Below are 26,257 nucleotides of genomic sequence, written 5' to 3'. Positions count from 1 at the left end.
ATCCGGGCATGGTGAAGGAGGTTTGTTGTCTTGGCCCGAGACCATGTAAATCACAGGTTGGAATTCCCATGTGGTTGCTTTGTCATGGTGGTATGTGTAGCAAGATGCGGCGAAAATAGAGATGTTGAAACAAAGGAAACTTGTTGTCGCGACAAAAACAAGACCGAGTGTGTGTTGGACATGAGCATGTGCAAGCTTCGCGACCGACTTGGCGCTTTCTAGAATATCTTGCATTTCGAAACAAGATGCTGGCGGCAGCGATGTCATACCTGTCTACTTGTTTCAGCAAGTAAGTAGCGGGATACGAAGGGGAGAGGGCGTGGGCTGATGTCGAGAGATGGGGCCTGGCATGGGAAATGAGACATGAATTAATGCGGGTCTTGTAATTTGCTTGGCGGACGCTGGCGAGGCTGTTCTTCGGGGAGAGGGAATCGATAAGCGAGCGGATGCAGTTGTGAGCATTGTGAACGCCTCGGGGAAAGGAAATGAGGCTGCGGGTGTGGATGATGCAACTGGGCGCGGGGACGGTAAAGGAGGCGGCTGCACGATAGCGCAAAGCAGCAGGAGGGCCCAAAGCGGTCGCCGGGGGGCAGAGGAAAGAATAGCACAGTTTGTTGGCAGCATTATTGGTGTTGAGCGAGGGTGGAGATTGCAACGGGCAGGCTAGCCGGATGAGGAGCGGATGTAACCGCATTGGAGCGATTGGAGAGGCGCTCGAGACCGACGTCAGGGGGGGCCGGCCTAGTCGAGGCCGCGTAAGAGGCAGTTGCTTGTTGTGTTTCGCATTGGCAAAGACAGTGGCAACAGTGGACAGTGGCTGCCCGTTGACTTTTGCACTACAGCACAACGTGCCGCCCATCCGCCTGTGTGGGTGCAATTGGCAACTGGCAGTTGTGAAGAGCGCACAAAGAATGGACGTGGCAGGCAGCTAGCGGAGGAGGGCGCATCATAGTCGCGTCCAGGCTGCTAGAGGACTACATAGTACTAGCAAGGAGGGCGAGGGGGCGATGCAGACGCTATCCTGGATGCGAGGCCCGCACATGGTGGATAATACAGGATTTGGATGCTGCTTGCACTTGCTTGCGAGGGATAACGGGGCGGCCGTGCAGAGGGTGAAATTGGGACCGACGCCGCGGGCATGCTGGGCCCTCTCTAGGGTAGGTGGATGGGACTGGCAAAGAGAGAGCAGTCAGGTCCGCAGCAGCGCATGGGGTCGGTCGACAGGCAGGATGCGGCCAGTGGCCGTGGTTTTTGCCATGGCCATGGATGGTGGTGGTGGTGGTTGTCGTCGTCGTCGTCGGCGTCGTCGTAGCAGCAGTGGCGCCAGGCGGGCAAGCATCCATGGTCCGTCTGCGGCATTGACTGCGTCCAAAGTGAGCATCGATGATGCTGGGCACCCGCCCAGGCCGCCAATGATCGCCGGCGCAACCACTAGCGCCGCCCCCTAGCGCCGGCCGCGTCTGGCACCATCGCGCTCCCCTTTTCTCCACGCTCTCGCTCTTGTTTGCAAAGTCCTTCTTCTTCTTCTCCTCCTTGTCTTCATCCACTCGCTCTTGACGACCGCGCCTTCTCCAATCGCGCCACTGGGACTATTCCATTTAATACTGCCTGCTTTTCTAGTTAATTCTTCCTCTCGCTCCAGCTCCCGCACCCGCTCCCACTTCTCCTCAGCGCCCACCAAACTGAAACGGTGCGAGCAGTCTTAACATCCCAGGTACGTAACTGTCGCAGCCTTCGGCCGACTCCACTCTCTGTCTCGACGCGCCAGCTTACATTTACTCGCAGTTACCGTCCTGCTTCAACTACACAACAAAAAATGCCTTCCATGCTCAAGATCGCTGCCCCGGCCCTTGCCGCCGCCAGCACTGCCTACGGTGCGTGTTTGCTTTCCCAACAAGACGTGATTGCGCGGCCTCGCTAACTAGCTCCTTCAGCCGCCTGCAGCGTTTCCGCAACCACCACCATCCAGAATGCCGGCGATGCCACTGCCCTGGCCAGCTGCTCGACCTTCTCGGGTAGCATCGCCATTGCTACCGGCACCACCGAGGACATCGCCATCGATGGCGTCCAGAAGATCACCGGCAACCTGGTCGCCAATAACAACTCTAACATAAAGCAGATCAGCGCCAGCGACCTCGAGACTCTTGACGGAACCATGGACCTCGAGGGCCTTACCTCCCTCTACGCCTTGAACTTCCCCAAGCTCAAGACCATCGACTCGATCCAGTGGCAGGCGCTCCCCAACCTCCAGGAGATTGGCTTCACCTCTGAGGTCACCCAGGCCGACAAGGTCGACATCCAGAACACTGCTCTCCGCTCGCTCAAGGGCATCAACATTGAGGAGGCTGACGAGATCTTCATTGCCAACAACGGCTACATTGACTCCATCTCCATGCAGCTTGGCAACGTCTCCACTTCGCTGACCCTTGCCGACAACAACGAGGCCGTCCAGGTCGAGCTTCCCAACCTCATCTGGGCTAGCAACCTGACTTTCCGTTTCTGCGGTTCCGTCTCCGTTCCCTCCCTCGAGACCCTCAACGGATCTCTTGGTCTGTACAACAACGGTTTCGAGACCTTCTCTGCCCCCAACCTGACCAGCGTTGGTGAGGCTGTTGCTATTGTCGCCAACGAGCAGCTCAACAACATTTCCTTCCCTCTCCTTACCAAGATCAACGGCAACATTCAGATTGCCAACAACTCCAAGCTCGTCGAGGTTGACGGTTTCCCTCAACTCAAGAGCATTGGCGGTGCTTTCGACATGAGCGGCAACTTCAGCAAGTAAGTACATTTCACGAGATGAACCAAAAGTCTTTACTAATCAATTTCCAGGGTCTCCACTCCCCAGCTTAACAGCGTCAAGGGTGCCTTCAACATCCAGTCGTCTGCTCAGCTCAACGACACCTGCGACTTCTACCAGAACCTCTACTCCAAGAAGCTCATCCAGAGCAAGGACTACACTTGCGAGGGAACTCTCATCGACCCCGGTGAGCAAGGACACGACCCCACCAAGCAGAGCGGAAGCGGAAGCAGCGGCCAGAAGGGCGCCGCTACCTCGCTCAGCCCTGTCAACGGTGCTCTTGGCCTTGCCGCCATGGTCGCTGTGCTCTTCTTTTAAGCAGGTTGATGACGCTGGCGTTCACCGTATCGCATAGACTACACCCCCCAAGGATTTGACTCTTTTTTGATAGCGTACAGCATCGAGCAGAAACGGGCGTGAAACCCGGGTTCAGCTTCTGAGGACTGGAGGAGGGAGGGCTTGTGGGGATGGTTCATGGATCAGCATGTAACAATTGTATGTATTGTTTGGCTAAAAGGGTCGAGGCAGACATTTAATCCGCAGTATATCTAAGTCTGTCGAGCGACGTGGGGCGTAGCAGTGCCGCGAGGAAGGTTTGGTTTGGGATAGTTCATACAGTCATTCTCTTCATTTATTTCTGTTCATAAATTACCTCGTGGAGTTGAGCGTGCAGATGGCTAAAAGTTGAATCCAAGCCTATTCGGTCCGAGACGAGCCAAGCATATTTCCATGTGCAAGTGTGTAACGACGGTTTGTCTGTGCAGCAGTCCTGCGGCCGGCCGGTTTTGTTGCAAAATCAAGCTCTCCGTTTGTTATTTGTGACTAGAAGAAGCCGCTCGTGACAAGTGCGACACGTTGTAATCAATCTGATGACGTAGATTGATATAGCAGGCCCGGCCAAGTGTATTCATGCTTGGAATACGGCGCTGTTCACAGGCAAAAATAAGTAAATAAACATTACGTAGTTGTTTTCGTATTTAGGCCTGACCGCCATCACATGCTTGAGCCCTTCTTCTTCTGCGGGTTGCACGCTTGGGCGCATGCCTCCATTCCATGTCCACAACAACAACAACAACAACTACTACTACACACCGCAAACTAGCTACCACATCCGACATCTGGGTAGATAAGACTGGAGGAGGGGTCAAGGGAACCTCCGTCTCCTTGGCAGCGGCCGCAGCACCAAATGAGCGGCGGGTGGCTGTAAGCTTGGACAAGGGATCCCAAGATAATGTTGGTGCTGACAAGACGGCTTGCCCATGGCGACAACTGCAACGGACGGGACGTTTTGAGGCTGCACAAATCAGCCCAGGTTGGGTGAAGTCTGGTACGGTCGAGTGAAGGGACATGAGCGAGACTGATTTCATTTCTGAGTCGTCGTCATCAGTGGACCTATGGCGATTGATCTACAGTTACTAGCGTTATTTTGCAATTGCACATGGTGCTTGCGCTGAATGCATTCACAGCCATGGTTGCACTTGCCTCGCAACACCAAGCGCGCCTGTCGTTTGCCTATCGCCCTTTCCTTATCTGCCGGCCAGTGACAGTCCGGGCTCCATAGTCAGCGACCTCTTGTCCGCGTCTGTCGCTTCCGCCCTTACCAATTGAGCATCTTGCGACGTCACCTCTAAACATCCACCCACCCACATAGTCGCACTGCCACTGCCACTGCCCTCAGCCCTTCGCGCCCCAGGCGCCCCAGTCCGCCAAACTGGAGCAATCACACCCGCAATCGCCGCGTCACTCGCAACGGGAGACGACAAACTCCGACACGGTCAGAGCACGCAGCTCGTCAATACGCCTGTCCCAGGCTAGAGGGGACCAGCCCGAGGATAAGGACAACGCAGGCAGATACCGACTCAACATGCTTGCGGGCAAAGGATACTCGTGGAAGGCCGCCCAGGCAAGACTGCCACCCTCGCGCCAGGTCCTGCACACGGCGCGCAATCCAAGATTCCTGCTGTCTCTAGCTCTCTTGACAGCTGTTATCTTGCTATGGCGTTCTATGGGCTCAGCCACTGGCGAGCTGCAGAGGTACGCTATTCCCATCCATGGCTCCATACCAGCACCAGGGTAATGCCCGTGGCCTCATATGTCCGTCATTAATGCCCTCGTCTTAGGTTCTACTGCTTCGGCCCCTCTAAACCACCCATGCACATGTCACCAAACGATAACGAAGAATGGCACGCTCACTTGACTACACCTGTCGTATTCAACCATCACAAGCCAATCGAGGTTAATGCCACCGATATTCAGCACGTAAATCTCAACTCGATAAAGTCCACCCCCAACGCAGTCAAAAATAAGGAACGCGTCTTGATCCTTACCCCACTCCGCGATGCGTCTTTCTATCTGCCCAAGCACTTCGATCTTATCGCCCAGTTGACATACCCTCACGATCTGATCGATTTGGCGTTTCTCGTTGGCGACACCACAGATGATACCGTGGCGGTACTGGCCAAGGAGCTGGAGAGAATACAGAACAATCCGGAGATTGCGTTCAGATCGACCATGATTGTCGAAAAGGACTTTGGTGTAACTCTCTCGCAGAGTGTAGAGGACCGCCACGGCTTCGAGGCTCAGGGTCCACGGCGGAAGGCGCTGGGTAGAGCGAGAAACTACCTACTCACAACTGCCTTGAAGCCCGACCACAGCTGGGTCTACTGGAGAGATGTGGACATTGTGGACAGTCCATCTAAGATTATCGAGGATTTTGTTGCACACGATCGCGATGTGCTTGTTCCCAGTGAGTAGTTTGTCAACAAGAGTTGAAGCGCAGCAATTCTGACTAGCCGCAGATATCTGGTTCCACCGATACAAGGAAGAGAATGGCAAGAAGGTTGACATTGAAGGGCGATGTAAGATCTTCAGCCTGATATGTCAGAGTGCCTTTACTAATGAGGACAGTCGACTACAACTCTTGGCAGGAATCCCCTGAAGGTCTTAAACTTGCAGCTTCTCTGGACAAGAACGTTGTCCTTGCAGAAGGTTTGTATCGCTTCAAATTTCCCACTATCAACACTGCTCTAATTTTGTGCAGGTTACAAGCAATACCCCACCAACCGCAAGTACATGGCCAAAATGGGTGATTGGCGCGCAGACAAGGACGAGGAAATACCCCTCGACGGTATCGGTGGTGTCAACATCATCGTAAAGGCAGATGTTCATCGTTCGGGAATCAACTTCCCTTGCTACGCCTTTGAGAACCAGGCGGAAACCGAAGGCTTTGCTAAAATGGCACACCGAGCTGGCTACGGTGTCTATGGACTGCCAAACTATGTCGTCTGGCATATCGACACGGATGAGAAGCCTGGAAATGCTTAGACTGATGAGCATCTTTGCTGTGTGTTATTAGTAAGGAGGGGGGAAGGAATGTGAGGAGAAAGTATATACCCAGGGAGTCGGGCGCACGCATTGGTTGTATGGCTTGGGCTGTGGGGGGAATTCACAAACAACAAAAAGGGCACACCTTGTGATGCCTGTATGAGTAACTACTGAGGGATCAATGGACTATAAGCTCGTTTTGTTTTAGTTTATTTTTTTTGGCCACTTTCAAGATAACTAGTATGACGGTTCGAGATTTTCGGCAAGAGTATAGACATTTTTGCGTGCAGCAGTGGTACTTTTAATAAAACGTATTAAGTGGAAATTTTATCTGGTGTGAATTCGCATTGACCTTCTGGATCCAGTACTTCAAGTCACATAGCCAAGCATACATGTGAATGCCGTGTAAACATGACATGCATATCCCGGCTGCCCACTTAATTTTTATATCGTACATACGAAGTTTTTAGCGCCTTTGTAGAACACATGTTTGCTCTCCCGAAATCCCTTTTTTTTTACCGTACATGCATTCTACGCTTGAACCCTTCGTATCAATAACCCCCCCCCCCTCTCTCTCTCTCACACTCTGAGAAAGACAGGAAAGAAGAAAGTGAATACCAGAAAGTAAAAAAAAAGTAACAAAAATTTTACAGCGTGAAATATCCACAAGCCCTATTTCATCCAAACACTCGATCATAAGAAAAAAAAATTGGCAACGGTTAATAATCATAAATGCCCGCATGGAACTTACGCTCATCATAGTATTTAGCGCGAATCTTCCTGCCTCTAAACTCCCACCCTTCGTCGAAACGGTTGACGGCATTGAGGGCGCTGAGGACGGATTGGAAGTGGATGTAGACAACACCGTCCTTGTTGTTCTCGTCTAGCTGCACGTGCTCGACTGGGCCAAACTGCGTGATGTTAGTAAATGAGGAGACCCTTAGACCGCACCCCCCAAAAAAAGGTACGCGTTTTCGGGAGGGGGAAAAACCTACCTTGTTGCTAAACGCCTCGCCCATGTCCTGGCGGATACCGCCGTCGTTGCGATCAGCGTTGGCGTCCCAATCAACACCATCTACGCAACCCCAAGTAACCACGACAGAAGACTCCTCGCCAAACTTGCCAGGCTCATCTTTCTGATTGCGTGCGCCACCGCGGACATCCCAGACCTGTTGTGATTTGACTTTGCCGCCTTCATCGTCAAAAGTGCTGGTCCCTTGTGGAACTTTGCGCATCTTGACTTCCAGGTGAGTGACCACTCCGTCGTTGTTCTTGCCCAGACCCTGGCCCTTTTTGTACCCCATCTTGGCCATCATCGCCTCTGCCTTGCTGATCTTGGGACGCTTCGATGGCCGTTCTTCTGGGGTTGGCTCATCGTCTAGATCTTCCATTGGAATGTCGGGACGCTCATAACGGACTGGGGGTGCTGAAATGGTCGCGTTCGCATATCGTATGGGTGGCGCAGATATAGTGGCACCTTGGTAGGTTGAAGGTGTCGGCACAGAAGTAGCTGGTGGTGGAGGCGGGGGTGGAGGCGTGTAATCATTTGTGGCTGAAGGAGGGGGTGGAGGATATCCAGGTACAGGCTCGTGTGCAGATGGAGACGGCGCACTGTTTGGCTGTGGCTGTGATAGTTGCATGCGGCGAGCATAGGCATCTTCTCCGGACTGGTCAGAGGGCAGCATTGCAGGGGAGTCATCGTAGGAGGCCGGCGGGGCAAATGATGGTCTGGTGGGCACTACAGCTGGAGTAGGACTAGATGAAGATGTTGAGCGGGAGCCGTTCAAGGGTTCGCTCTCATTATGAGATCTGTACTGGGCTGCCGCCCCTCGCAAGAATGCGTTGAAACCTTCCTTCTTGCGTTGGTAGCCACCGCTAGCCCTGTAAGCTCGTAGATTGGAATATCGCTCGGGCTTGTGAGGCGCCTGTGGATTCCACTGGCCGAACATCTTGTTGAACTTTTTCTGTTCCTTCTTTCGCTGCTTTTCCTCATAGTTGCGCATCCTACGTTCTTCTAGGATAGCGGCATCGTCGTCAGCGGTACTCCGGTAGTAGTCGATACCGTGCTGTTGGGGGTTGGCGGCAGCGGGTCCAGGGCCTGAAGAGGAGACCGGGGCAAGTGCAGGCATGGTAGGCTTCTTGACAGTTGTGCCGGGTTTCTTGGCTTGGTTCTTCGCCTGAGGGCGCTTGATGTTGTGTGGATTATGAAAAGCTGCACATTTGCATGAGTTGTGCGTCAAGGTCAAAGTGTGGAGCAGTTCAGGTAGCTACCAGGTGCTTTCTTCTGTTGTTCGGCCTTGGCCTGCTCCTCGGTGTACTTGACAGGCGCAGCGGAGATGGTGGCCGAGGCATATGGATTAGGAAGGCCCCTCTGGGCATATGGGTTCGGCAGGCCGGCAGCCTTTTGCGGCGGTGGAGATGCCATGATGTGGTGATGCGCAAGCAGGTGCGGCTGTGCGCAAGGACGCGTTCCGTGGTGTTTGCTGGTGTCGCGGGGGAAGAATGGATATTAAACAGCCCGTATATTATTAGCAATTGTGTCGCGACAGGAATGTCATGACCAGCAGAGGTGGTGGTGTCGATAATATGGCGGCGGCGGGGATTGAGGTTGTGGTGAGAGATGGTGGAGTCGGCAAGGCGGCATGCGGTTCGTGTCTTGGTGCAGGCTCCCCACGCTAATGCGTTAGCTGCATTACGTATCACTTTCAGGAACGACTATTACTGTCCCGTCTTGCCAGTGCTCCTGTTTTCAACATCCGATAACGGTCCTTTAAAGACGACGATAGACACATCCGAGCAGGCTTCGGTGTTTGTATAAAATCTATAGATATTTGCTTTGCGCGCCACAAAACTAGAAAGGTACACCCAGATAAACCCACCCCTGCGACTGAACCATCTCGCTGATTGAGTGCTCCAGATCCAACTTGTAATCACAATGTCTCCCACTACTTTGGAACAAGCCTTTTCCAAGGACTCGTCATCAACGGCCATCATTGTCCCCGGTACACCAGCCTTGACAGTTTCATACAAGAAGTTGGCCGCAGATGTGAAGGCGTTCCAGCAGCAACTGGCAAAGGTCGGAGTATCTGCCGAGGCAGCTGTGTCTATTGCGCTACCCAACACGTACGAGTTCATCGTGTCCTTCATCGCTGCATCTTGGCAGAGAGCCATCGCTGCTCCGTTGAACCCAGCCTACAAGCAATCCGAGTTCGAGTTCTACATCGATGACCTAAGCTCGGCGATTGCGCTCGTCCCCAAAGGCGCGTTTGCTCAGGACGCGGCGGCGGTCCGAGCTGCGAGGAAATACAATGCAGCGATTGCAGAGTGTTACTACAACGGCAGCGAGGTTGTTTTGGACGTAAAGGAGGCCGGAAAGCTCGCGGGTAAAACTTCGCCAGTTCTCTCGGCACAGCCTGAGGATGTCGCGCTCGTACTGCACACCAGCGGTACGACTGGACGCCCCAAGGCTGTTCCGCTCACGCATCGCAATCTATTGCGTACCATGAAGAACATCCAGGCCACCTACGAACTGTCTGCCAAGGACCGCACTATGCTGGTCATGCCTCTCTTCCACGTCCACGGTCTTCTTGCTGGCTTCCTTGCTCCCTTGGCGTCTGGTGGCTCTGTCATTGTGCCGCTCAAGTTCTCTGCCTCTGAGTTCTGGAAAGACTTCCAGGAACACAAGGCAAATTGGTACACGGCCGTTCCCACCATTCATCAAATCCTGTTGAAGAGTCCTCTCCCAAGCCCCATGCCGCATATCCGTTTCATCCGATCATGCTCCAGCCCACTTTCCCCAAAGACGTTCCACGAACTTGAGAAAGCACTCAACGCGCCCGTCTTGGAGGCTTATGCCATGACTGAAGCCTCGCATCAGATGACCAGCAACCCTCTTCCACCGGGCCAGCGCAAACCCAGTAGTGTGGGAATTGGTCAGGGTGTCGAGATCAAGATCCTCGACGATGCTGGCAACGAGGTGCCGCAGGGTAAAGAAGCAGAAATCTGCATCCGAGGCGAGAACGTTACCAAGGGGTATCTCAACAACCCCGCCGCCAATGCTTCATCTTTCACAAAGGGTGGCTTTTTTCGCACTGGAGATCAAGGCAAGAAAGATGCTGACGGTTATGTTATCATCACTGGTCGAATCAAGGAGTTGATCAACAAGGGTGGTGAGAAGATTAGCCCAATCGAACTTGATAACGTCATCGCGCAGCATCCTGCCGTCTCCGAGGCTGTGAGCTTTGCTGTTGAGGACGAGATGTACGGCCAAGATATTGGCCTGGCAATTGTGGTCAAAGAGGGCAAGACACTCTCTGCCGGTGAGCTGAAGACATGGTTGACAGACCGTGTTGCCAAGTTCAAACTACCAAAAGAGGTACGCCAACATGCCACTCCTAAAAATAATACGGAACATTCTCTAATATCATGCAGATTTTCTTCACCGACATCATGTATGTGGACGTTAGCCTTAGAGTTGAAGAATGCACTAACCACCCCTTTCTAGGCCCAAGACCGCGACCGGCAAGATACAACGACGTCTGGTCGCCGAAGCTATGCTCAAGCAGAAACAACCCAAGCTATAATCGTTCTTCTAGCCAATTTCAAGAATCTACTTCTTTTTGGGCATTGCTATGCAAAGAACGTTTCAAGTTGTGCTTTCGGAGGAAAAAGAACCCCTTAGAATCAGAATACTATATGCCATTATACCTCTTTACTTTTGGGCAATTGCAAAAGTTTGATTTTGGCGTTGCATGAGTGTGGTCGACCACATACCCATATGGTTACACTGTATAAGACAGCAGTAGCAACGTCATCATCTAAGCGCGCTTCTTTTTTTTTTCTCGCGTGGCAGACCCTTGTAACCTCGCTTGGATGTCCTCTGCATATGCGGGAGGCGACTAACGTCGATCACCACATGGCTGTATGGGCCAAGCTTGGCGGGCAGGATTCCGACAAGGTCATGCCTCTGCAGTGTCGTAGACTATACGAATACCTGTGGTCAGCTGAAGTGTATAATCGCTAACCCTTTGAGACTTTGTAAGCAAAATTCCCTTCGCGAGACGGGGGTAAACAGGAGAGATTCTTTGTGAGTGAGCCTGACTTGGCTGTTGTCGCTGGCTAACGGAACCAAGCCAACAACAACTTTCCCTCTCTATACGTTGTGTCTCTAGGGTCTTTCTGTTGTTTATTTCTATGTGAAATACCGTAGCCAATTCATATGTTTCTAAGCAACGCCGCTCTATTCCTATCTTCATTGGTACTCTCCTATAATCTTCACCTCCTGGCGCGCCAGTGAAAACCGCTCACGATCATCAGCCCCCTTTTTCGAGTCCCTAGAATAACATCGACCACTGCTTATCGATTAATTCCAACGGCCCTAAAAAAGATACTTTTTTTAGTTTCAGCATGGTTGCCCGCCAATGAGGCTTCCATTCGGCAATATGCCGGCATCATCCCCGGAGATTCTGTCTCAGACTACGTATCCCAGGAATGACATGTCTATGCACTCTTTCCTCAGTAATCAAACACTACACAAAAGTAGGCTGCCCGCCATGTTTGACCAGCCAGCGCTTCGTCGAGCTGCTCCCCAACAGTCATTACCTACTCTCTAGCTGCAGCTGGCTTAATACCTCTTAATATGCCTTTTATCTACAGTAATACTAGCGACTCATCGAGTCTGGCTTCATCAGAGTCAAATCTCAGTTTTGATTATGATGATTCAGCTTCATCTTCGTCTTCGATATCATCGCCGGAGCCGTCAACACCACCACCTAAGCTGTCAACGACACCACCACAGTTACCACCTTTACAACATGAGCTGTTGACCCCACAGCCCGAATTATTGACCCCGCATTCGGCCAGGTCGAGCCTGAAGCCTAGCCTCAAGTCACCTGAATTGATGCGTACATTGTCTCATTCCAAGTCATCACCAGCCATTGTACGATTCGCAGAGCCACAACTGGTACCAAAGTTGGGATTTAAGCCGGCAGTGAAGCGTAGGACTATACAAACACCAGAATGCATAATCAAAAAAATACCGAGTCCGCTTCCGACACCTCAGTTCCACAATGGCCTCCCATTCGCAAGCCCGACTGCGAGTTTGTCCAAACAGATCAATGGTTCTCAATACAACTCAGCACCTGCACCACCTAATTTTAGCCGCCCAAGTTCTCTTCCAGCATCTCATACTATGTCCATTCAAGCTATTAAGAGACGAATCAGTCACAAATCGCTTGCACAGACAGCCTCCCAAGAGCCCGATCCAAGATGGGCGGGAATCCCGTTACCGGCACATTACAAGCCGCCATCCCTTGGTCCAAAGTCTCGCGGAGTGTCTTATGAGTCTTCAAAATATAATACCTCCCGTTTTTCTACTCAATCATCGCCAGCCACCCTACAGACATCAGCGTTCTTTACCGCTCCTTCGGGCCAATATAACCCACTTGACAACTACATACCATGTCTATATCCTTCATGCAAGGCACACTACACGCCATCCCACCTAGGTCCATCATTTTACCTTGCCAGCGGCCCATACTTCCTATCTCATCTGCACGCACACTGTCCTCGCCACGCAGTCCGCGAGCTCGAAGAAGCCAACGCAACCCTCAAGCACGCCTACGAGATGCTCCGCCAAAATGCAGGCCGCAAAACTCTCGGCACCGTCGCCGCCGAATTCGAAGAACTAAAAGAAGAATACCGCGACGACCGTCGTATCCACAACGCCAAACTAATCCGAATGCAAAAACGCCGCGTCCTAGGCTGCCCATCTCAACCCACCACCACTGCCAGCAAGAGCAATATCAGCGGTAGCAGTAGCCCCAACAAACCTCAACAACGGCATCACGAAACATGGGACTGGCGCTACACCCTCCGCCCCTGCATCAGCGCAACCTGCAAAACCCACTACACCCCCTACTCCAACCACCTCTACACCTTCTACCGCACCCCGCTCCCAGGCACCTCATTCTACCCGCAACAAACATTGTGTCCGCGCTGCGCCAAAAAAGACATTGACGACTTTGCTCTCGGCGTCAAGCAGAAATGGGGCAGTCGCTGTGGCTGGGATCGCCGCGAGTGGCTCGAATGGCTCTGCGATCGCGTCAAGGATCGCGCTATGGAGCAGGATTACTGGGTCAAGGCGCAGGAGAGGGTTGTGAGGGAGAAGGGGCCCGCGAGGTGGGTGGGCGAGTTGAGGGATGAGGTTAGGGTGGAGATCGAGAGGGTGGAGATGAGGAGGGAGAGGGGGAAGGGGGGGTTTAGGAGATGGGTGGCTAGTATGGGGGTTTGATCGAGGGAGAGGAGTGTGTTGGGTACTGTATGCTTTCCCCTTTTTTTCCCTTCTTTTTTTCTTCACACATGGTCGTACACGACGTTCACTCGCTGCTTTTTCTCGTATACGGATTCACACGACGCTCGCTTTTTCTTCTTTTCTTCCACGTTTACGGATTCACACGACATTCGCTTTTCGTTTCTTTTCCTTTGTAAAAGTCTGGTCACCTTCGCTCGGTTTTTTTCTTTATGCAGTCACGTTAGGATGCGGAAAGGTTTCACACTATCTTAGGTAACAAGATCAGATCATTGCAATACATGTTATGAGCCTACTCCCTGGTACTTGAAGTGTTTTTTAAGTGACTATAGCACTGCTGAACAAATGAGAGGATGAAGGACAGAAACTCGGCATTTGAAGGGATCTGTAAAGATGGATGACAAAGGAAAGTAAAGTCCCTGGAAGTTTCTGACAACATGATTGGACTATCGCATAACGGTGAGCTTTACAAGAGACAATAAAGTTACAGGATAAAACTCCAAATGCAGCATATGTACACAAAATGTCATTGCAGTTCATGCCAATCCAGGGCTAATAGAAGAGGAAAAAAAAAGGAAAGAACTTCGTAGTAATTCGTTAGTATGATCTTGCCTCTGACTCTGTCATAGCAAAGTCGGGTCTATGTCAGAGTTATCCGACTGCTTCTGGCCCATGAATTGTTCAAAGGGGTACTTTGAGACTTGCCTAGGCCATTCGACGTAATGCCGTAAGTGTTGTGTGACGTTCCAATATATACCCTCGATCCAGCTCAAAACGGCGGTAGGGGCGTTGACTCCTTGAAAGCCCACCCGCTCGAAATAAAGGATGGGTGTAAGGATGGCTTGGATAGCGATGAAGTGGGCGAGCAAGATCTGCGCAACGTTGTTGTTGGGGTCGATGAAGGCTTGGAATTGTTCATGTGTCCACCGCGATGGAATGTTGTATAGTGTAACAAAGGCAGTATATGCGTCGATCGGTCTCTCATATGCGTGGTTTACTACACTGGCGAGGTGCTCCCAATATGACCGTTCGCAGTCGGACATGTGGAGGGACTCGATTGAGCTGAGGGACACGGAGGCTAGGTCGAGATCTTCTGGGTTAACGCAGCTCATTGACGAGTTGTCAATGCGGTTGCGTATTGTTTGGAGATGACTGTCTTCGCGGAATACCTAGCTTGCGTTAGGATGAGGCTGCAGCCTTGATTGGAGGAAATACTACGTACATGGAAAACCGAATCCTCGTTCAGTGACATTTCGTCTCCTGCAATCAGATTGCAACCACGGACCATGGTGAGGAACTCTGCCATGCCGTCTTGTAAATGGGTTGACTGGAATGCAAGAGCCAAGGCAGCTGCCATTCTAGCATCTCGCTCACATCGCGTCTTCGGGGGTACTGATAATGCCTCATTGAGCGATTTCACTGCCAGGATTCGGTGTTGTATAGCTTGCTCAGCAACACCGGAGTTTGTTACAGCATCCAGATGGGATGCAGATAGGGCAAGGATCGAATGAATAAGATACTCATACTGCGAGAATCAGCCTACAAATCTGGGATCTGACGATTCATCGGCTTGGAGGAGATTCTTCTTTCGAAACCTTCTTAGAGATAACCTACGTTGTGTGCAAAGCTGGGAATTACAGTAACCCATATCTTATCCTGCCCCACAGGAAGATGTGGGTATGCAGTGATGAGGAAATGGTGAAATAAGCGCATATCTCCCATAGACTATGGTGGTCAGGTACTTTGAAACTAACTAGAGGGTTAGGGAAGTGCTCACGAATACTCCTGGAGCGGACCGGAAGTTGCCTGCCTCCCGTGGGCCTGAGATAGCATTGGACCGCTGAGTTGCCTGAATGATGTTGGCAGGATACTCGCACTGTAGCCCAGCTTTGAGGCAGTGACTGCACTCGGGGTGTCGCTCGTTGCACTTTATACGTCGTCGTTTACAACTGTAGCACCCACGGCGTGACTTGGTATGGCCCTTCCTTGGAATGGGCCTGCGGGGCAGTGGTGCTATGCTCTCATTTCGACAGTCCGACAGTGTTGGCGAGTCGCTTGAAGAACTGTCCAGTACACTACCGCGATCTTGTGGAGACGACATGAGCAGTGAAGGCAAGAAGAAGGATTCCGTAGCCGCGGTCGCGGGTGCTGCTTCCCATGTGCTGATATATACTCTGTCCATCCACGACAAGCAATGGCCCTGGTATGGGAGCACAAAATTTGGGGGCTTAGACAGGGAGCGCGAAGCGACCGACCCCGCGGGTGTGGTTGATGCACATTAATCAGGGGATGCCAGGTGTACGGCTGAACCCTGGCTGACTCACAGCCCTGTACCGTAAAACTGACGTGTCGGACAAATAGAATGAGAAGCTTGGATAGTATTGTAACTATGACAGCGGTAGAATAGGTCTAGCAAGTGGGAGCTCAGTTACTAGCCGGCTCACCGGTATGCAGCCATAACCGTTAGATGGCTGTCGATGGCTTCGAGGGCTGTGTCTGCTTGGTGCATCATTTTTCTAGGCATGTATGCCTTGTGATCGTTCTAGGCAGACTTTGCGATGAAACATGGTCTTCAGTGGACTCCATAGCAACATGTCTCGCTCATGACGGGCCGGTGCACACGCCGGGCCCGTTGCGATGGCGTCGCGATGGCGGGAGATAACGGCTTCATACTCTTCCTGCTGCCTGCGGCTGCTGAACAGACTATTCCTGCATCACGAGATGAGGGCAAGCCTCGCCAAGAAGAGGGACGTCGCCGATAGGTTGATCTGCCACTGGACCAGTCTGGCCACGCCTCCAGACTATCTTGGACAGCGCGTGAAACTTGGATTAGTATCGTCATGAGTCTCGAGGTAGAAGTGCACGTCTCGAGGGCTTAATTATAGTTAGAGCTGCATGCGGCCGATCGAGGAGGCTTTCCGAAGTACTGTGAATGGCGTCAAAGTGAAGAGAAGGGATTTGGTAGGACTTGCGAAGCATTTGTGTGGAACCAGTGTGAATCTTGCTATTGGCCAACCGTCGAAAATCTCGCGTAACCTTGTAGTCCCCGCATGCAGGCTTTAGGCTTCATCAGGCACAGGTGGTGTCCAAGCAACGGAGATGCCAAAACAGGAGGTGAGCTGAACGCAGCAGCAGCGGCCGTGGGAGTGGTCTGCCAAGCCGCTAACGCAGCCAGCGAAGTGTCCAGCCGTCCAACCGCTGTGAATTGGACCCTGCTCCCCGTCATTGGTCTCCTTCTCTATCCACCCACCATCCTGCACGTGCTCCCGCTTCCTGCTACTATATCGGTCTGTGACACAGCATCGCATTGTTCCCACTCCCACGGTAAACCATGCCCGTCCTCGAGGTCACCCAGCTCCGTCTAAAAGAGCTCTCAGCCGACGACCCGGCACTGCTTGAGAGCCTACAGACCGTCCGAGCCGAACTACAGACCGGCTCCCACTTCTACAACTGCATCGACGATCCCAGCTTGATCTATATTTTAGGCACATGGCCAAGTCTCGATGCTCATATAGACTTCCTTGCCTCACCTTCCAAAGACCACATTCTCGGCCCCCAAGAAAAGATGCTGCAGTTTTGTTGGACACTTCATGTGGAACTTGGCGGCGTGGACTGGCTTTCACTGGATGCGCCTTTTTTAGCAATTGAAAGAATTAGTGTCTCAAAAGAATCCACTTGGGTTTTCGACGAGGCAGTCCAGAGGCATGCGCAGCAGCTTCAAGGTAGCCATCCGTTTAAATTAGCACACGGCTGGCGATGTGATGCTGCGCGAAACCACCACGAAGCTATCGTCTTTAGTGCATGGCAGACTCCACAAGCTCACGTCGCTTTTGCAGCCAAGGACAGTCAAGATGGACAGTACAAGACGCTGCAGATGACGTGTGCCAGGAATTTGGAGCGCGAGGTAGTACACTAAATATGGCTCAAGCTATCTTCTCTCTCCCTCTCAGCCCCAAGCCTTTGCTCCTAGGAGAAATCAAAGACTCGCCTAAAAGGCACTTGAAAACAGGTTCAGCTCCAAACCACATCTGTGTCGTCACTCTCTGTGAAGCTTGAGCACGGCTAATTTTCTCAGGAGCCCCCAGTGAATCGGGTTCCGTACCCGATCAAACGTGACTTGCACCTGTGGCCCGTGACCCGTGGCCCATCCGTAGGCCTTGCAAGAGGGTTCCGTCTTGCAGCACTCACTGGCCTTTCTTTAAGATGAGGCATTGCCGTTCATTGGATAGGAGGTCTCGTGCACGGCATCGCGGGACAACCCCTCCTCCCATTTACCGGCTCGTGCCTATTTAGGAAAATGGCTCTGAGATTGGCACTCACGGGGGCCTCTGTAATATTCGCATCAAGAAAGTAAATGACTGCATATCCTACGGTGATTTTGTTGGGTTTTATACAATGACATAAGCAATCGGTTATTGGGTAATATCCAAGCAATGCTGGGCGTTCTCTAGGCCAGCGGCGTACATAGCGGGACACCACGGGATCGCTCGTAGGGCTGGACATAGTACGTAAGCTTGCAGCCTCATCCTGAAGGCAAACCTTCACCGTACATAGCAGTTGAGTAGTATTAATGTTGTCTACTAGGTTTTCCATGTAGTTGAGGTTGCATTTCCAGTCTGTCGGTAACTTTACCCCGCTGTCAAAGCGGGCATCAACCACCAACCAAAGTGACGTCGCTGTTGAGTCCAATTTCCTAGGCTATTGATTAGAGCCAGGACACAGTCAAAGAACCTTCCGGTCCTTCCGCTGAATAAGTCTTATGCGACTATAGAATTTTATTTTTGATCAAGTTCAGTACAATATCACGTCTTTAGTGGTAAAGACACTCCCTCTTAAGTGACATTGAAGGGCTGAGCTAGCATAACTGCATTGTTTACAAGACGCCCATCATGCGTACTACCACCCACTTCTCGATCTTCATACAAATCATCACCTTGTCAACGGCGAGGATACACCGTCGACAAACTAACGGTACAGATGTGCTGAAATTTATCGACCCATTAATTGGTTCTCGGGATGGAGGCAATGTCTTCGCTGGTGCGACGCTGCCATATGGCATGGCTAAAGGTATGGCATCTTTACGGGCGTAACAAGTATGAAAAGCTTACAACAAGATAGCTGTTGCGGACGTTGACGGGGCGAACACGGGAGGCTTCTCTACCGACGGAAGCAACGTGACTGGATTCTCTGCCCTCCACGATTCTGGCACTGGAGGCTTTCCGAGCTTGGGAAACTTCCCTATTTTCCCAGAGCTCTGCTCTGGAGATGACATCAATGATTGCAAATATCAAATTGCTGCACGTGCAACTCATTACAAAGGTGACTCAGTCAAAGCACGGCCAGGCTACTTTGGAGTGTCGCTGGAGAACGGTATATATGCTGACATGACCGTCTCAGAGCATGTAGCTCTTTTTCGATTCAACTTTTCTAAGGCATCCACCGGCAATTCAAGCTCAGATCCACTCGTCCTACTCGACCTCACTGATCTTTCGGCGAGTCGGCAAAATGCTTCGATCAGTGTCGAGGCAACCGAGGGTGCTGAAAGCGGAAGAATAAAGGGAAATGGAACTTTTATTCCCAGCTTTGGAGCATCATCGTACAAATCTTACTTTTGCCTGGATCTGTCTGGGGCAACGGTGAGAGATTCTGGAGTCTGGGTCAATAGTCGAGCTGGTACAGAACCAAAACAGCTTTTTGTCACGCGCGGCTTCAACTACTTTTATCTTGAGGCTGGAGGTTTCGTACGCTTCAAAGGACCACTCTCGGGCCCCTTGCTTGCGCGGATGGGATTGAGCTTCATCAGCACTGACCAAGCATGCCAGAATGCTGAGCGCGAGATACCCAACCCTGACATCGACTTTGATCGGTTGGTCAAGTCAGCTGAAGACGCATGGCGGGAAAAGTTGTCTCCGATCTCGATAGAAGTAGGAGATGTAGACCAAGACATGCTGGTAAACTTCTGGAGTGCGGCATACCGGACAATGATTTCTCCCCAGAACTACACGGGCGAGAACCCGCGTTGGCAGAGTACGGAGCCATACTACGATTCCTTCTACTGTATTTGGGATCTCTGGCGAGCTCAACTCCCCTTTCTCTCGATTCTCGATCCAGGAATGATCTCAGTCTTCATCAGAAGTCTATTAGACACGTACAAGCACCGCGGCTGGCTCCCGGACTGCATGATGAGCACCTGTAGCGGCTGGACACAAGGCGGCTCTAACGCAGACAATGTCCTCGTAGACGCCTACGTCAAGAATGTTACCTCTGGCATAGACTGGGAGCTCGCCTATGAAGCCATCGTCAACGATGCCGAAAACGAGCCTCTGGAATGGAGCTTCCAAGGCCGCGGCGGCCTAACCAGCTGGAAAAGACTAAACTACATCCCAGCCCTCGACTTCGACCCCGTCGGCTTCGGCACAAACTCACGCAGCGTATCCCGAACCCTCGAATACGCCTACAACGACTACAACCTCGCCATCCTCGCCCGTGGCCTAGGCAAAGACACGGCACCGAAATATTTTTCCCGTGCAACGAACTGGAAGAACCTCTTCAAAGCCGATCAGACATCTTCCGTGAACGGCACAGACACTGGTTTTGTCGGCTATTTCCAGCCCAGATACCTCAACGGCACATTCGGCTTCCAAGACCCCATTGCGTGTAGTCCGCTGACGGGTTTCTGCTCTCTAACAAGCAATGCGGCTGAAACATTTGAGAGCAGTCTTTGGGAGTACATGTTTTTTGTGCCGCATGATATCAGCCAAGTAATTGAGTTGGTGGGCGGTGACGAAAAGTTTATCAGCCGGTTGAATTTCTTCCATACGTCGGGTTTGGCAGATATAGGAAACGAGCCGGTTTTCTTGACGGTTTCCTTGCCGCATTATGCAGGGAGACCGGCATTGTCGGCTGAGCGGGCGCATTATTGTATGTCTTCTTTCTATTCACCCAAGTGCTGTTTTTTTATTAACGCTTTTGGACACTAGATATCCCATCTCGATTTAACACCTCCCCGGGCGGCCTCCCAGGTAACGATGACTCTGGCTCCTTGGCTAGCTTCACGCTCTTTCATATGATGGGTCTCTTCCCTAACCCGGGTCAAAACGTATACTTCATCACTCCTCCTTTCTTCCCCTCAGTCTCCGTGACTAATAAGTTGACTAACGCGACGGCCACCATCCGTACCGTGAATTTCGATAAGCAGTACAAGAACATCTACATTCAGAGTGCGAAGCTGGATGGCAAGGAATATAGTAAGAATTGGATTGGACACGAGTTTTTTACCAAAGGAGGGACGCTGGAGTTAGTGTTGGGGGACAAGGAAAGTAAATGGGGCACGAGCAAGGAGGATAGGCCGCCGAGCATGTCTGATGGCGATGGCGTAGCACGTGGTATGGAATTGAAGTTTACAGTGTAGAAGGTTGGGAAACTTGAAATGGTTCGGACATGGAACAATGTTGACATAACCACCTTCATACGTCATACCGAATCCACCAAAAACCCGTTGAACACACGCACACACCCTTGCTATTCCTTCAATCCAACAGTCCGTAACGCTCACTAACCCACTACCTCTCCAAGCCCGCCAATCGGCCATCACCGACCCCATGACCTCATCGCCTCCCAAAAAGCAAAGAAAGCCACACCCTGCATAGCCCTTCCCAACCCTCCAGGAACCCTTTTCCTTAGCACAGCCACACAATCCAAGGCCAGATCGACAGGGAAAAAACCCCACTATGAGAACCTGCAGGGACTTTCTTGCATCACTAGAATCATGGTAATGGGTGAGGTACATAGCCCCAAAGTAAAAAAAAACAAAAAAAGCAAAACGTTACCGTCCGTAACGTCAGTGGAGACCCGAGATCATCACTGCAGGGCCCTGGAAAAAAAGCATAATTCACAACAACACGTAAACAAACACAAAACACACACGCACACGTGAGGGTAGAGTAGTAAAGAGAGGGTAGGTAGGTCGGCAATCAGGACCAACGTTAACCCAAACAAAATCTATTTCTTTTTCTTTTTCTTTTTCTTCGTATTCGAAACAACAATTATTAATGCCGCGCTAAACTACCGGTAACCGCGTACGTTTTCGATTTGAGAGAAAGAAGAACGGTGAGAGGGGGGGGGGGCGGGGTGATGCTAGCAAAATATTAAGCCAGGCATAAAAAGAGGGATTCCTACTACACATAGGAAAACTAAACAAATGAAACAATAGTACAAAAGATATTACTACAGTTACACAAAGTGAATGGTTGTTTGTTCTCATGTGTATACACATGTGATGAAAACAGGTGTTGTGAAGAGCCCAAAAGAATGGTCAAAATGACGAAAGCAAAGCTGTTGTATTCATTACTACTCAAGTGTAGTATACGCAACAGTTTAAAGGAAAGAAAGAAAGAGAGAGAGAAGAAGAAGAAGAAGAAGAAGAAGAAGAGAAAGACAAAAAGAAGTGTAGTTCCAATGTTGACTTGGAAAGTACCCAAAACGCCGGATCCTGCCTTCAACCTTAGTACAAACCCCAATGCATTGATTTGAATGGTATCGCCTTGATTGACTCCCCTTGTTACGCCGGGTCCCGAAAAGGGACCAAAATAAAAAAAGACAAATCATTTTAGTGGGAATGGTCTTCGACCTTGATTCCATGGGGCCCCCCTTGTTGAACGCCAAAATATGCGAGAGAAAAAGTGTGTATGATGTAGTACAGGATATGTGTGGTCATGCGAGAGCGACAGCCTTAACGGTGCCGCTGGATGTGATGGAGGCTGGTGGCGTGGGCGGTGCAATATCCATTTCAGGTGTGACCCAGCCTTGTTGGCGCGCGACCCACATGACGAGGTTGATGTCAAAATTCTCGAAAAAGACCTCGTCGAGAAAGCGGGCCTTGACGCCGGCGTACGTGTGGTATTCCTCGCGGATGACGTCAGGGTCGAGGCCGAGCACCCTCCGGAAGCAAGCGATGGTGCATCCAGTGCGGTGCTTTCCCTTGTTGCAATGTACAAGGATGGGATGGTTTGAGCGATCCATGATGAGACGGAGAGCCCGTGCCATTTCGCACGACTCGACGCGGACTTCGCCCTTATTGGCGCGTATATGGGCGTGGAAGTGCTGGATGCCAGCATCTTTCATGAAGGCCTGGAACTCAGGCGTAAGGGGCTCCGGCACGAGAGTCAAGATTGTCTTGATACCAACGTGCTTGATGAAGTCATAGTTCTTCTCCTGCGGGTATCCACTGCGGTAGATGCACCCGGGCAGAACCGCACCATAATTTGTGGGGGGAATCAGGGGTTGTAGGCGTTCAGGGGATGAAGGGATGGAGAGGGTCGGGGTAATGGTGCCGTGCGAGTCTGCAGTGCAATTCGATGAGCATTCGTGATCGCGTGGGTTTAGGACATCTTTCAGGTCCTCATGTGTATTCTCGGTAGCATGGTAGATGAGACCGTCGCTCGCAGAGAGACCCAGAGAGCGGACAAACTCCCTGATCCTGTCGTAGACGCTTTCCTCGTCGTTCTGGTCGCGGTAATGGCGAAGGCCAAGGGCCAGGGCCGGGACCGAGCTATCTCCATCTGATATGGACATTATGGGGTAGTATGGGATTGGTGGTCTTCTGGCGATAATGGGGCGGAGTCGAGCCCTTTAGCGACAAGCTCAGCTTGTGCCTCGGCGCGCTCTCAATGTTACGTTTCTGGTAGATGGGGAGGTCGCTAACGGCGGGCGTGGTGTGAGAATAGTGCGGTTATGTGCGCGAAGAGTTACAGGAGATGGTATCGGTAAATTATGGAGAAGGAAGCTAGCGCGGACAGCCTTTTGGACGCGTTAGTTACTGTGGGAAATGGTGTTTCGGCAGGTAACAAGATGCAGATCTATGGTTGCGGATGGTGCGAACCAAGCTTTGGTGATGCTGGGGCGAATTCAAGGGCGTTTGATTCCAACAGAGTGGGCAGGGCGACTTACTTCGCGGTTATGGGCCTGTTACAGGACACATGTTGACGGCGTCTTGCGGGGATGCGAGGCGGCGGCGAAGTTCATGGCGAGCAGGTATTGCAATTAGAGGGTAGGACAAGGTGGTAGGGGGGGCGTGCACCGAGGGGGGAGGGGGATATTTGTGCACTGATGCCTGGGGAGGCGGTAGCGACAAGAACGTCAGCCGTAGTTCACGGGGCCGTGGAAAAGTAGTGTGATTATAATGGGCGTGGGTTTGGTGTTGTGGAAAGTCTCGGGTGCTTCTAGTGCGCCTTGAACGGTTCGAGTAAGAGCAAGCGGATTTGGTCCGCTTGTCTGAACGCGAAATATTATTAAGGGTCCACCAGGCCGGGCAGAGTCGATATGTACGTCACTCAACGCTCTTTTTTTTCATGTTTGCCAGTGTGATTGGTGATAGAGTAAGCAGGAACACTGCGGCTGGTGAATAATTGCACAGTAATATCATGACAACCTATGTGCCACGACTAAATGTCTTGTGTATGGATTATTACGCCCCCCCCGCAAGCCCTGTGTGCCAGAACCAACGCCTCACGTCCCAGGGCCCCCCAACCATGGCCTGGAAGGCTGGCTAGTCCAAAGACAAGCCCCTTGGCAGTTTGGCTACGCTCCCGTTCCAAGGTTGCTGCTCTGTCGCATAGCTCGGACTTGGGCGGCGCGTCTCAACACCGTCTCGGGCTCGGGCCCGAGCCATGCCTGATACTTACTTTTCCTATCGCCGTTGGCTCCGTCATCGCTCCACAAAGGCCACATGGAGCAGTGGGTAGTGGCGTGTTGGTATGCTTAAGCGTATGCGTAGGTCTACTTTCCCTCCAAGGTGGTGGGTCTATCGGCACACAGCAGCCGCCTAACATTACTCGAACCGTATCGAATCCTCACTGCCAACACCAACTGCCGGCTGCAACATGGTAGCTTTTGCCTCTCTCGACGTTTGCACGCCACAACTCCATTGTGTCCATGATGATAAGCCTTCGCAAAAGGGCCGTCGTAGTTCCAAGGCTGGTGCATAGCTCGCAAATACGTAGATCCATATGAGCTTTCAGAGAATGCGAGGCAGGTGCTGCGACGGCTATGGGCCTGTATAGCTAGCCACCTGAGCGTGCATGTCGATCATCAACTTCGGCGGCTTTTGCCTCGACATCGCCTTCGCGTGCTGGATTGGCGTCGTTTTCTCCTTCTGCGCTTTCACGTGCAAAATCTCGTGGATCGCCCGCTAAACCGCAAACAAACTAAATCTCCCATCCCCAGAGTCTGTGCGCGTCAGTGTCGAACCTCGGTCACTCCATCATCACGGCACACAATTTGGCGTCCTGTGAGATATATGGACAGTCGACGTCGTAACTGCGCCCTCTGATCCCCAAGTATCATGGAAACCCCACGCTCGACCTCGCGATCGCGCCGATCTTACCCGAATCTCCACAATCTCTCCATAGCCCCGCTCAGCGCCAAATATCCGCTCGATGCATCTGTTCCACCATCACCCGACGAGCCGGGAACCCAGACACCTCGCACATCCTACATAGCCCAGAAGTCGGCTCCCGCCACTCCGGGCGTGCTGAGCCTCAGTCAAACCCGAAGCAACTCGAGACAGCACACCAGAAAGGCCTACGCATACGACAGCTATTTCGTCGACACCAATTCTGAGATCCGAGCAGCTGGCGATATACCAAAAGCCAAGAGCACAAGCATACTGCATCCCGGAGTTAGCTTCACAGATGAAGTCGCGGGCGTGACGGAAGCCAGCAAGCTGCGGCATCACACAAGACAAGGCACCGCGCCTCTCCCTCTCTTCTCACCGCCCATCAAACACCACACCAAAGAGTCCAACCACGAATGGCTCCACCGCGCCGGCCTCGCCATCGCCGGCGAGACAAGAGATAGCAAAGGCCAAAGCTGGCTCGTCCGCCGCGAAAGCTCCACAAGCCTCGTAGGCCAGGACACAGAGTACAATCCCGATGGTCCCCTCGATAATAACAACCACCACATGGTCCTCTTGTCCGGCGAGCACGTCAACGAAGCAGACTACCCGTCTTTCTTCTCCCCCCGCATGTCGCGCGCCGGCAGCAGGTTCGCCAGCCGCATGGGCTCGCGCGTCCCCAGTGCGCGCCCCAGTCGCCGCGGCAGCAGAGCCGGCAGCCGCGTGGATCTCATGACGGGTCTGGGCATCAAGACGGCGTCTGAGCCCGAAGAACGCTTCATCGAGCCCGACTTCATTGAAGCCGACGAGGATTCCGACGGCGACGAGGAAGAAGTTGCGCGGCTGGCGCGCGAACGCGGGTTTGGCCTCGGAGGCTGGATGGATCGTCTGATCGGGTGGTCGTTGTTTGCCGTGGATGAGGACAGAGAGGGCTCGGATGACGAGGATGACGAGGATGACGACGAGGACGCACACGATGCCAAGGGGCTTCGTGGGAGGGAGTTGAAGTTGGATGATTTGACAAAGGAGGAGCTGAAGCTCAGGCGCGAGGTCGAGGCTAAGCGCAGGAAAATGGAGCGTGAGGCCATTATTGCCGCCGCCGCCGTTAAGAGCCAGCATGGCGAGGGAGAGGCGGCGAGTCGACCGAGTACGGCGGGGGAGGGAGAGGGTAGTGATGGTCAGACGAGGCGGGCGAATGAAGAGGCGGGTGGCTGGCAGGATGCTGCGTGGTTGCTCAGTGTAGCATCCAAGGCTCTTTTCTAGATGTTCGTCCCAAGGTGGAACGTTTGTGTTTTTTTCTTTCTTGCTTACGGCTTCTAATTTATTAAAAAATCATCTTTTGTTCCTCCTGAAGGAAGTTGATCAAAAGCAATTGCATACACCCGTTTAAGCTAGAATGATACAGAAATGGTCAAAGAAGTTATTTTATATCATG

At 52.1% G+C, this 26,257-nt stretch overlaps 10 protein-coding genes across 10 annotated transcripts; 7 read left to right on the top strand and 3 right to left on the bottom strand.

Moving 5' to 3' along the window:
• The first annotated feature begins 1,555 nt into the window (after positions 1-1,555).
• On the top strand, positions 1,556-3,505 carry PSV08DRAFT_274557 (uncharacterized protein). The gene is made up of 4 exons (XM_014219467.2): positions 1,556-1,714; positions 1,786-1,874; positions 1,935-2,778; positions 2,830-3,505. The coding sequence occupies exons 2-4, from the start codon at positions 1,817-1,819 to the stop codon at positions 3,113-3,115; spliced, it is 1,188 nt and encodes a 395-aa protein (XP_014074942.1). The 5' UTR covers positions 1,556-1,714; positions 1,786-1,816; the 3' UTR covers positions 3,116-3,505.
• A 976-nt stretch (positions 3,506-4,481) lies between these two features.
• Positions 4,482-6,121, top strand: PSV08DRAFT_173044 (glycosyltransferase family 62 protein; the record flags this gene model as incomplete). Its single annotated transcript, XM_014219468.2, has 5 exons — positions 4,482-4,831; positions 4,918-5,543; positions 5,596-5,655; positions 5,705-5,785; positions 5,838-6,121. Coding segments are annotated over 5 exons (1,401 nt in total), but the record flags the coding sequence as incomplete, so codon positions are not given.
• Positions 6,122-6,613: 492 nt separating this feature from the next.
• Positions 6,614-8,092, bottom strand: PSV08DRAFT_274531 (uncharacterized protein). The gene is made up of 2 exons (XM_014219469.1): positions 7,117-8,092; positions 6,614-7,032 (listed from the first exon to the last, which is right to left on the bottom strand). Exons 1-2 carry the CDS (start codon positions 8,068-8,070, stop codon positions 6,841-6,843), a joined length of 1,146 nt encoding a protein of 381 aa, XP_014074944.1. The 5' UTR covers positions 8,071-8,092; the 3' UTR covers positions 6,614-6,840.
• Positions 8,093-8,860: 768 nt separating this feature from the next.
• Positions 8,861-10,945, top strand: PSV08DRAFT_217569 (uncharacterized protein). Its single transcript, XM_014219470.1, has 4 exons — positions 8,861-8,980; positions 9,039-10,496; positions 10,553-10,572; positions 10,626-10,945. Exons 2-4 carry the CDS (start codon positions 9,057-9,059, stop codon positions 10,702-10,704), a joined length of 1,539 nt encoding a protein of 512 aa, XP_014074945.1. The 5' UTR covers positions 8,861-8,980; positions 9,039-9,056; the 3' UTR covers positions 10,705-10,945.
• A 728-nt stretch (positions 10,946-11,673) lies between these two features.
• PSV08DRAFT_368907 (uncharacterized protein) lies at positions 11,674-13,412 on the top strand (the record flags this gene model as incomplete). Its single annotated transcript, XM_014219471.2, has 2 exons — positions 11,674-11,714; positions 11,777-13,412. The coding sequence occupies 2 exons, from the start codon at positions 11,674-11,676 to the stop codon at positions 13,410-13,412; spliced, it is 1,677 nt and encodes a 558-aa protein (XP_014074946.2).
• Positions 13,413-13,680: 268 nt separating this feature from the next.
• On the bottom strand, positions 13,681-15,954 carry PSV08DRAFT_217565 (uncharacterized protein; the record flags this gene model as incomplete). The annotated part of the gene is made up of 6 exons (XM_014219472.1): positions 13,681-14,599; positions 14,653-14,955; positions 15,045-15,155; positions 15,208-15,604; positions 15,755-15,817; positions 15,875-15,954. The coding sequence occupies 6 exons, from the start codon at positions 15,952-15,954 to the stop codon at positions 14,054-14,056; spliced, it is 1,500 nt and encodes a 499-aa protein (XP_014074947.1). The 3' UTR covers positions 13,681-14,053.
• A 691-nt stretch (positions 15,955-16,645) lies between these two features.
• Positions 16,646-17,431, top strand: PSV08DRAFT_196830 (uncharacterized protein). The gene has a single exon (XM_014219473.2). The coding sequence runs from the start codon at positions 16,762-16,764 to the stop codon at positions 17,344-17,346; it is 585 nt and encodes a 194-aa protein (XP_014074948.1). The 5' UTR covers positions 16,646-16,761; the 3' UTR covers positions 17,347-17,431.
• An 888-nt stretch (positions 17,432-18,319) lies between these two features.
• PSV08DRAFT_196826 (glycoside hydrolase) lies at positions 18,320-20,930 on the top strand (the record flags this gene model as incomplete). The annotated part of the gene is made up of 3 exons (XM_014219474.1): positions 18,320-18,497; positions 18,549-20,351; positions 20,411-20,930. The coding sequence occupies 3 exons, from the start codon at positions 18,320-18,322 to the stop codon at positions 20,839-20,841; spliced, it is 2,412 nt and encodes an 803-aa protein (XP_014074949.1). The 3' UTR covers positions 20,842-20,930.
• A 970-nt stretch (positions 20,931-21,900) lies between these two features.
• PSV08DRAFT_217559 (tyrosine phosphatase family-domain-containing protein) lies at positions 21,901-23,003 on the bottom strand (the record flags this gene model as incomplete). Its single annotated transcript, XM_014219475.1, has 1 exon — positions 21,901-23,003. The coding sequence occupies one exon, from the start codon at positions 23,001-23,003 to the stop codon at positions 22,143-22,145; it is 861 nt and encodes a 286-aa protein (XP_014074950.1). The 3' UTR covers positions 21,901-22,142.
• Positions 23,004-24,771: 1,768 nt separating this feature from the next.
• Positions 24,772-26,253, top strand: PSV08DRAFT_407877 (uncharacterized protein; the record flags this gene model as incomplete). Its single annotated transcript, XM_014219476.3, has 1 exon — positions 24,772-26,253. One exon carries the CDS (start codon positions 24,772-24,774, stop codon positions 26,083-26,085), a length of 1,314 nt encoding a protein of 437 aa, XP_014074951.2. The 3' UTR covers positions 26,086-26,253.
• Positions 26,254-26,257: the final 4 nt, after the last annotated feature.

This window comes from Bipolaris maydis, assembly GCF_028858645.1.
Source record: "Bipolaris maydis strain C4 unplaced genomic scaffold PSV08scaffold_3, whole genome shotgun sequence".
Lineage (NCBI taxonomy): Eukaryota > Fungi > Ascomycota > Dothideomycetes > Pleosporales > Pleosporaceae > Bipolaris > Bipolaris maydis.
Note: the sequence above shows the minus strand (reverse complement) of the source record. Positions and strands in the feature narration are given on the sequence as shown.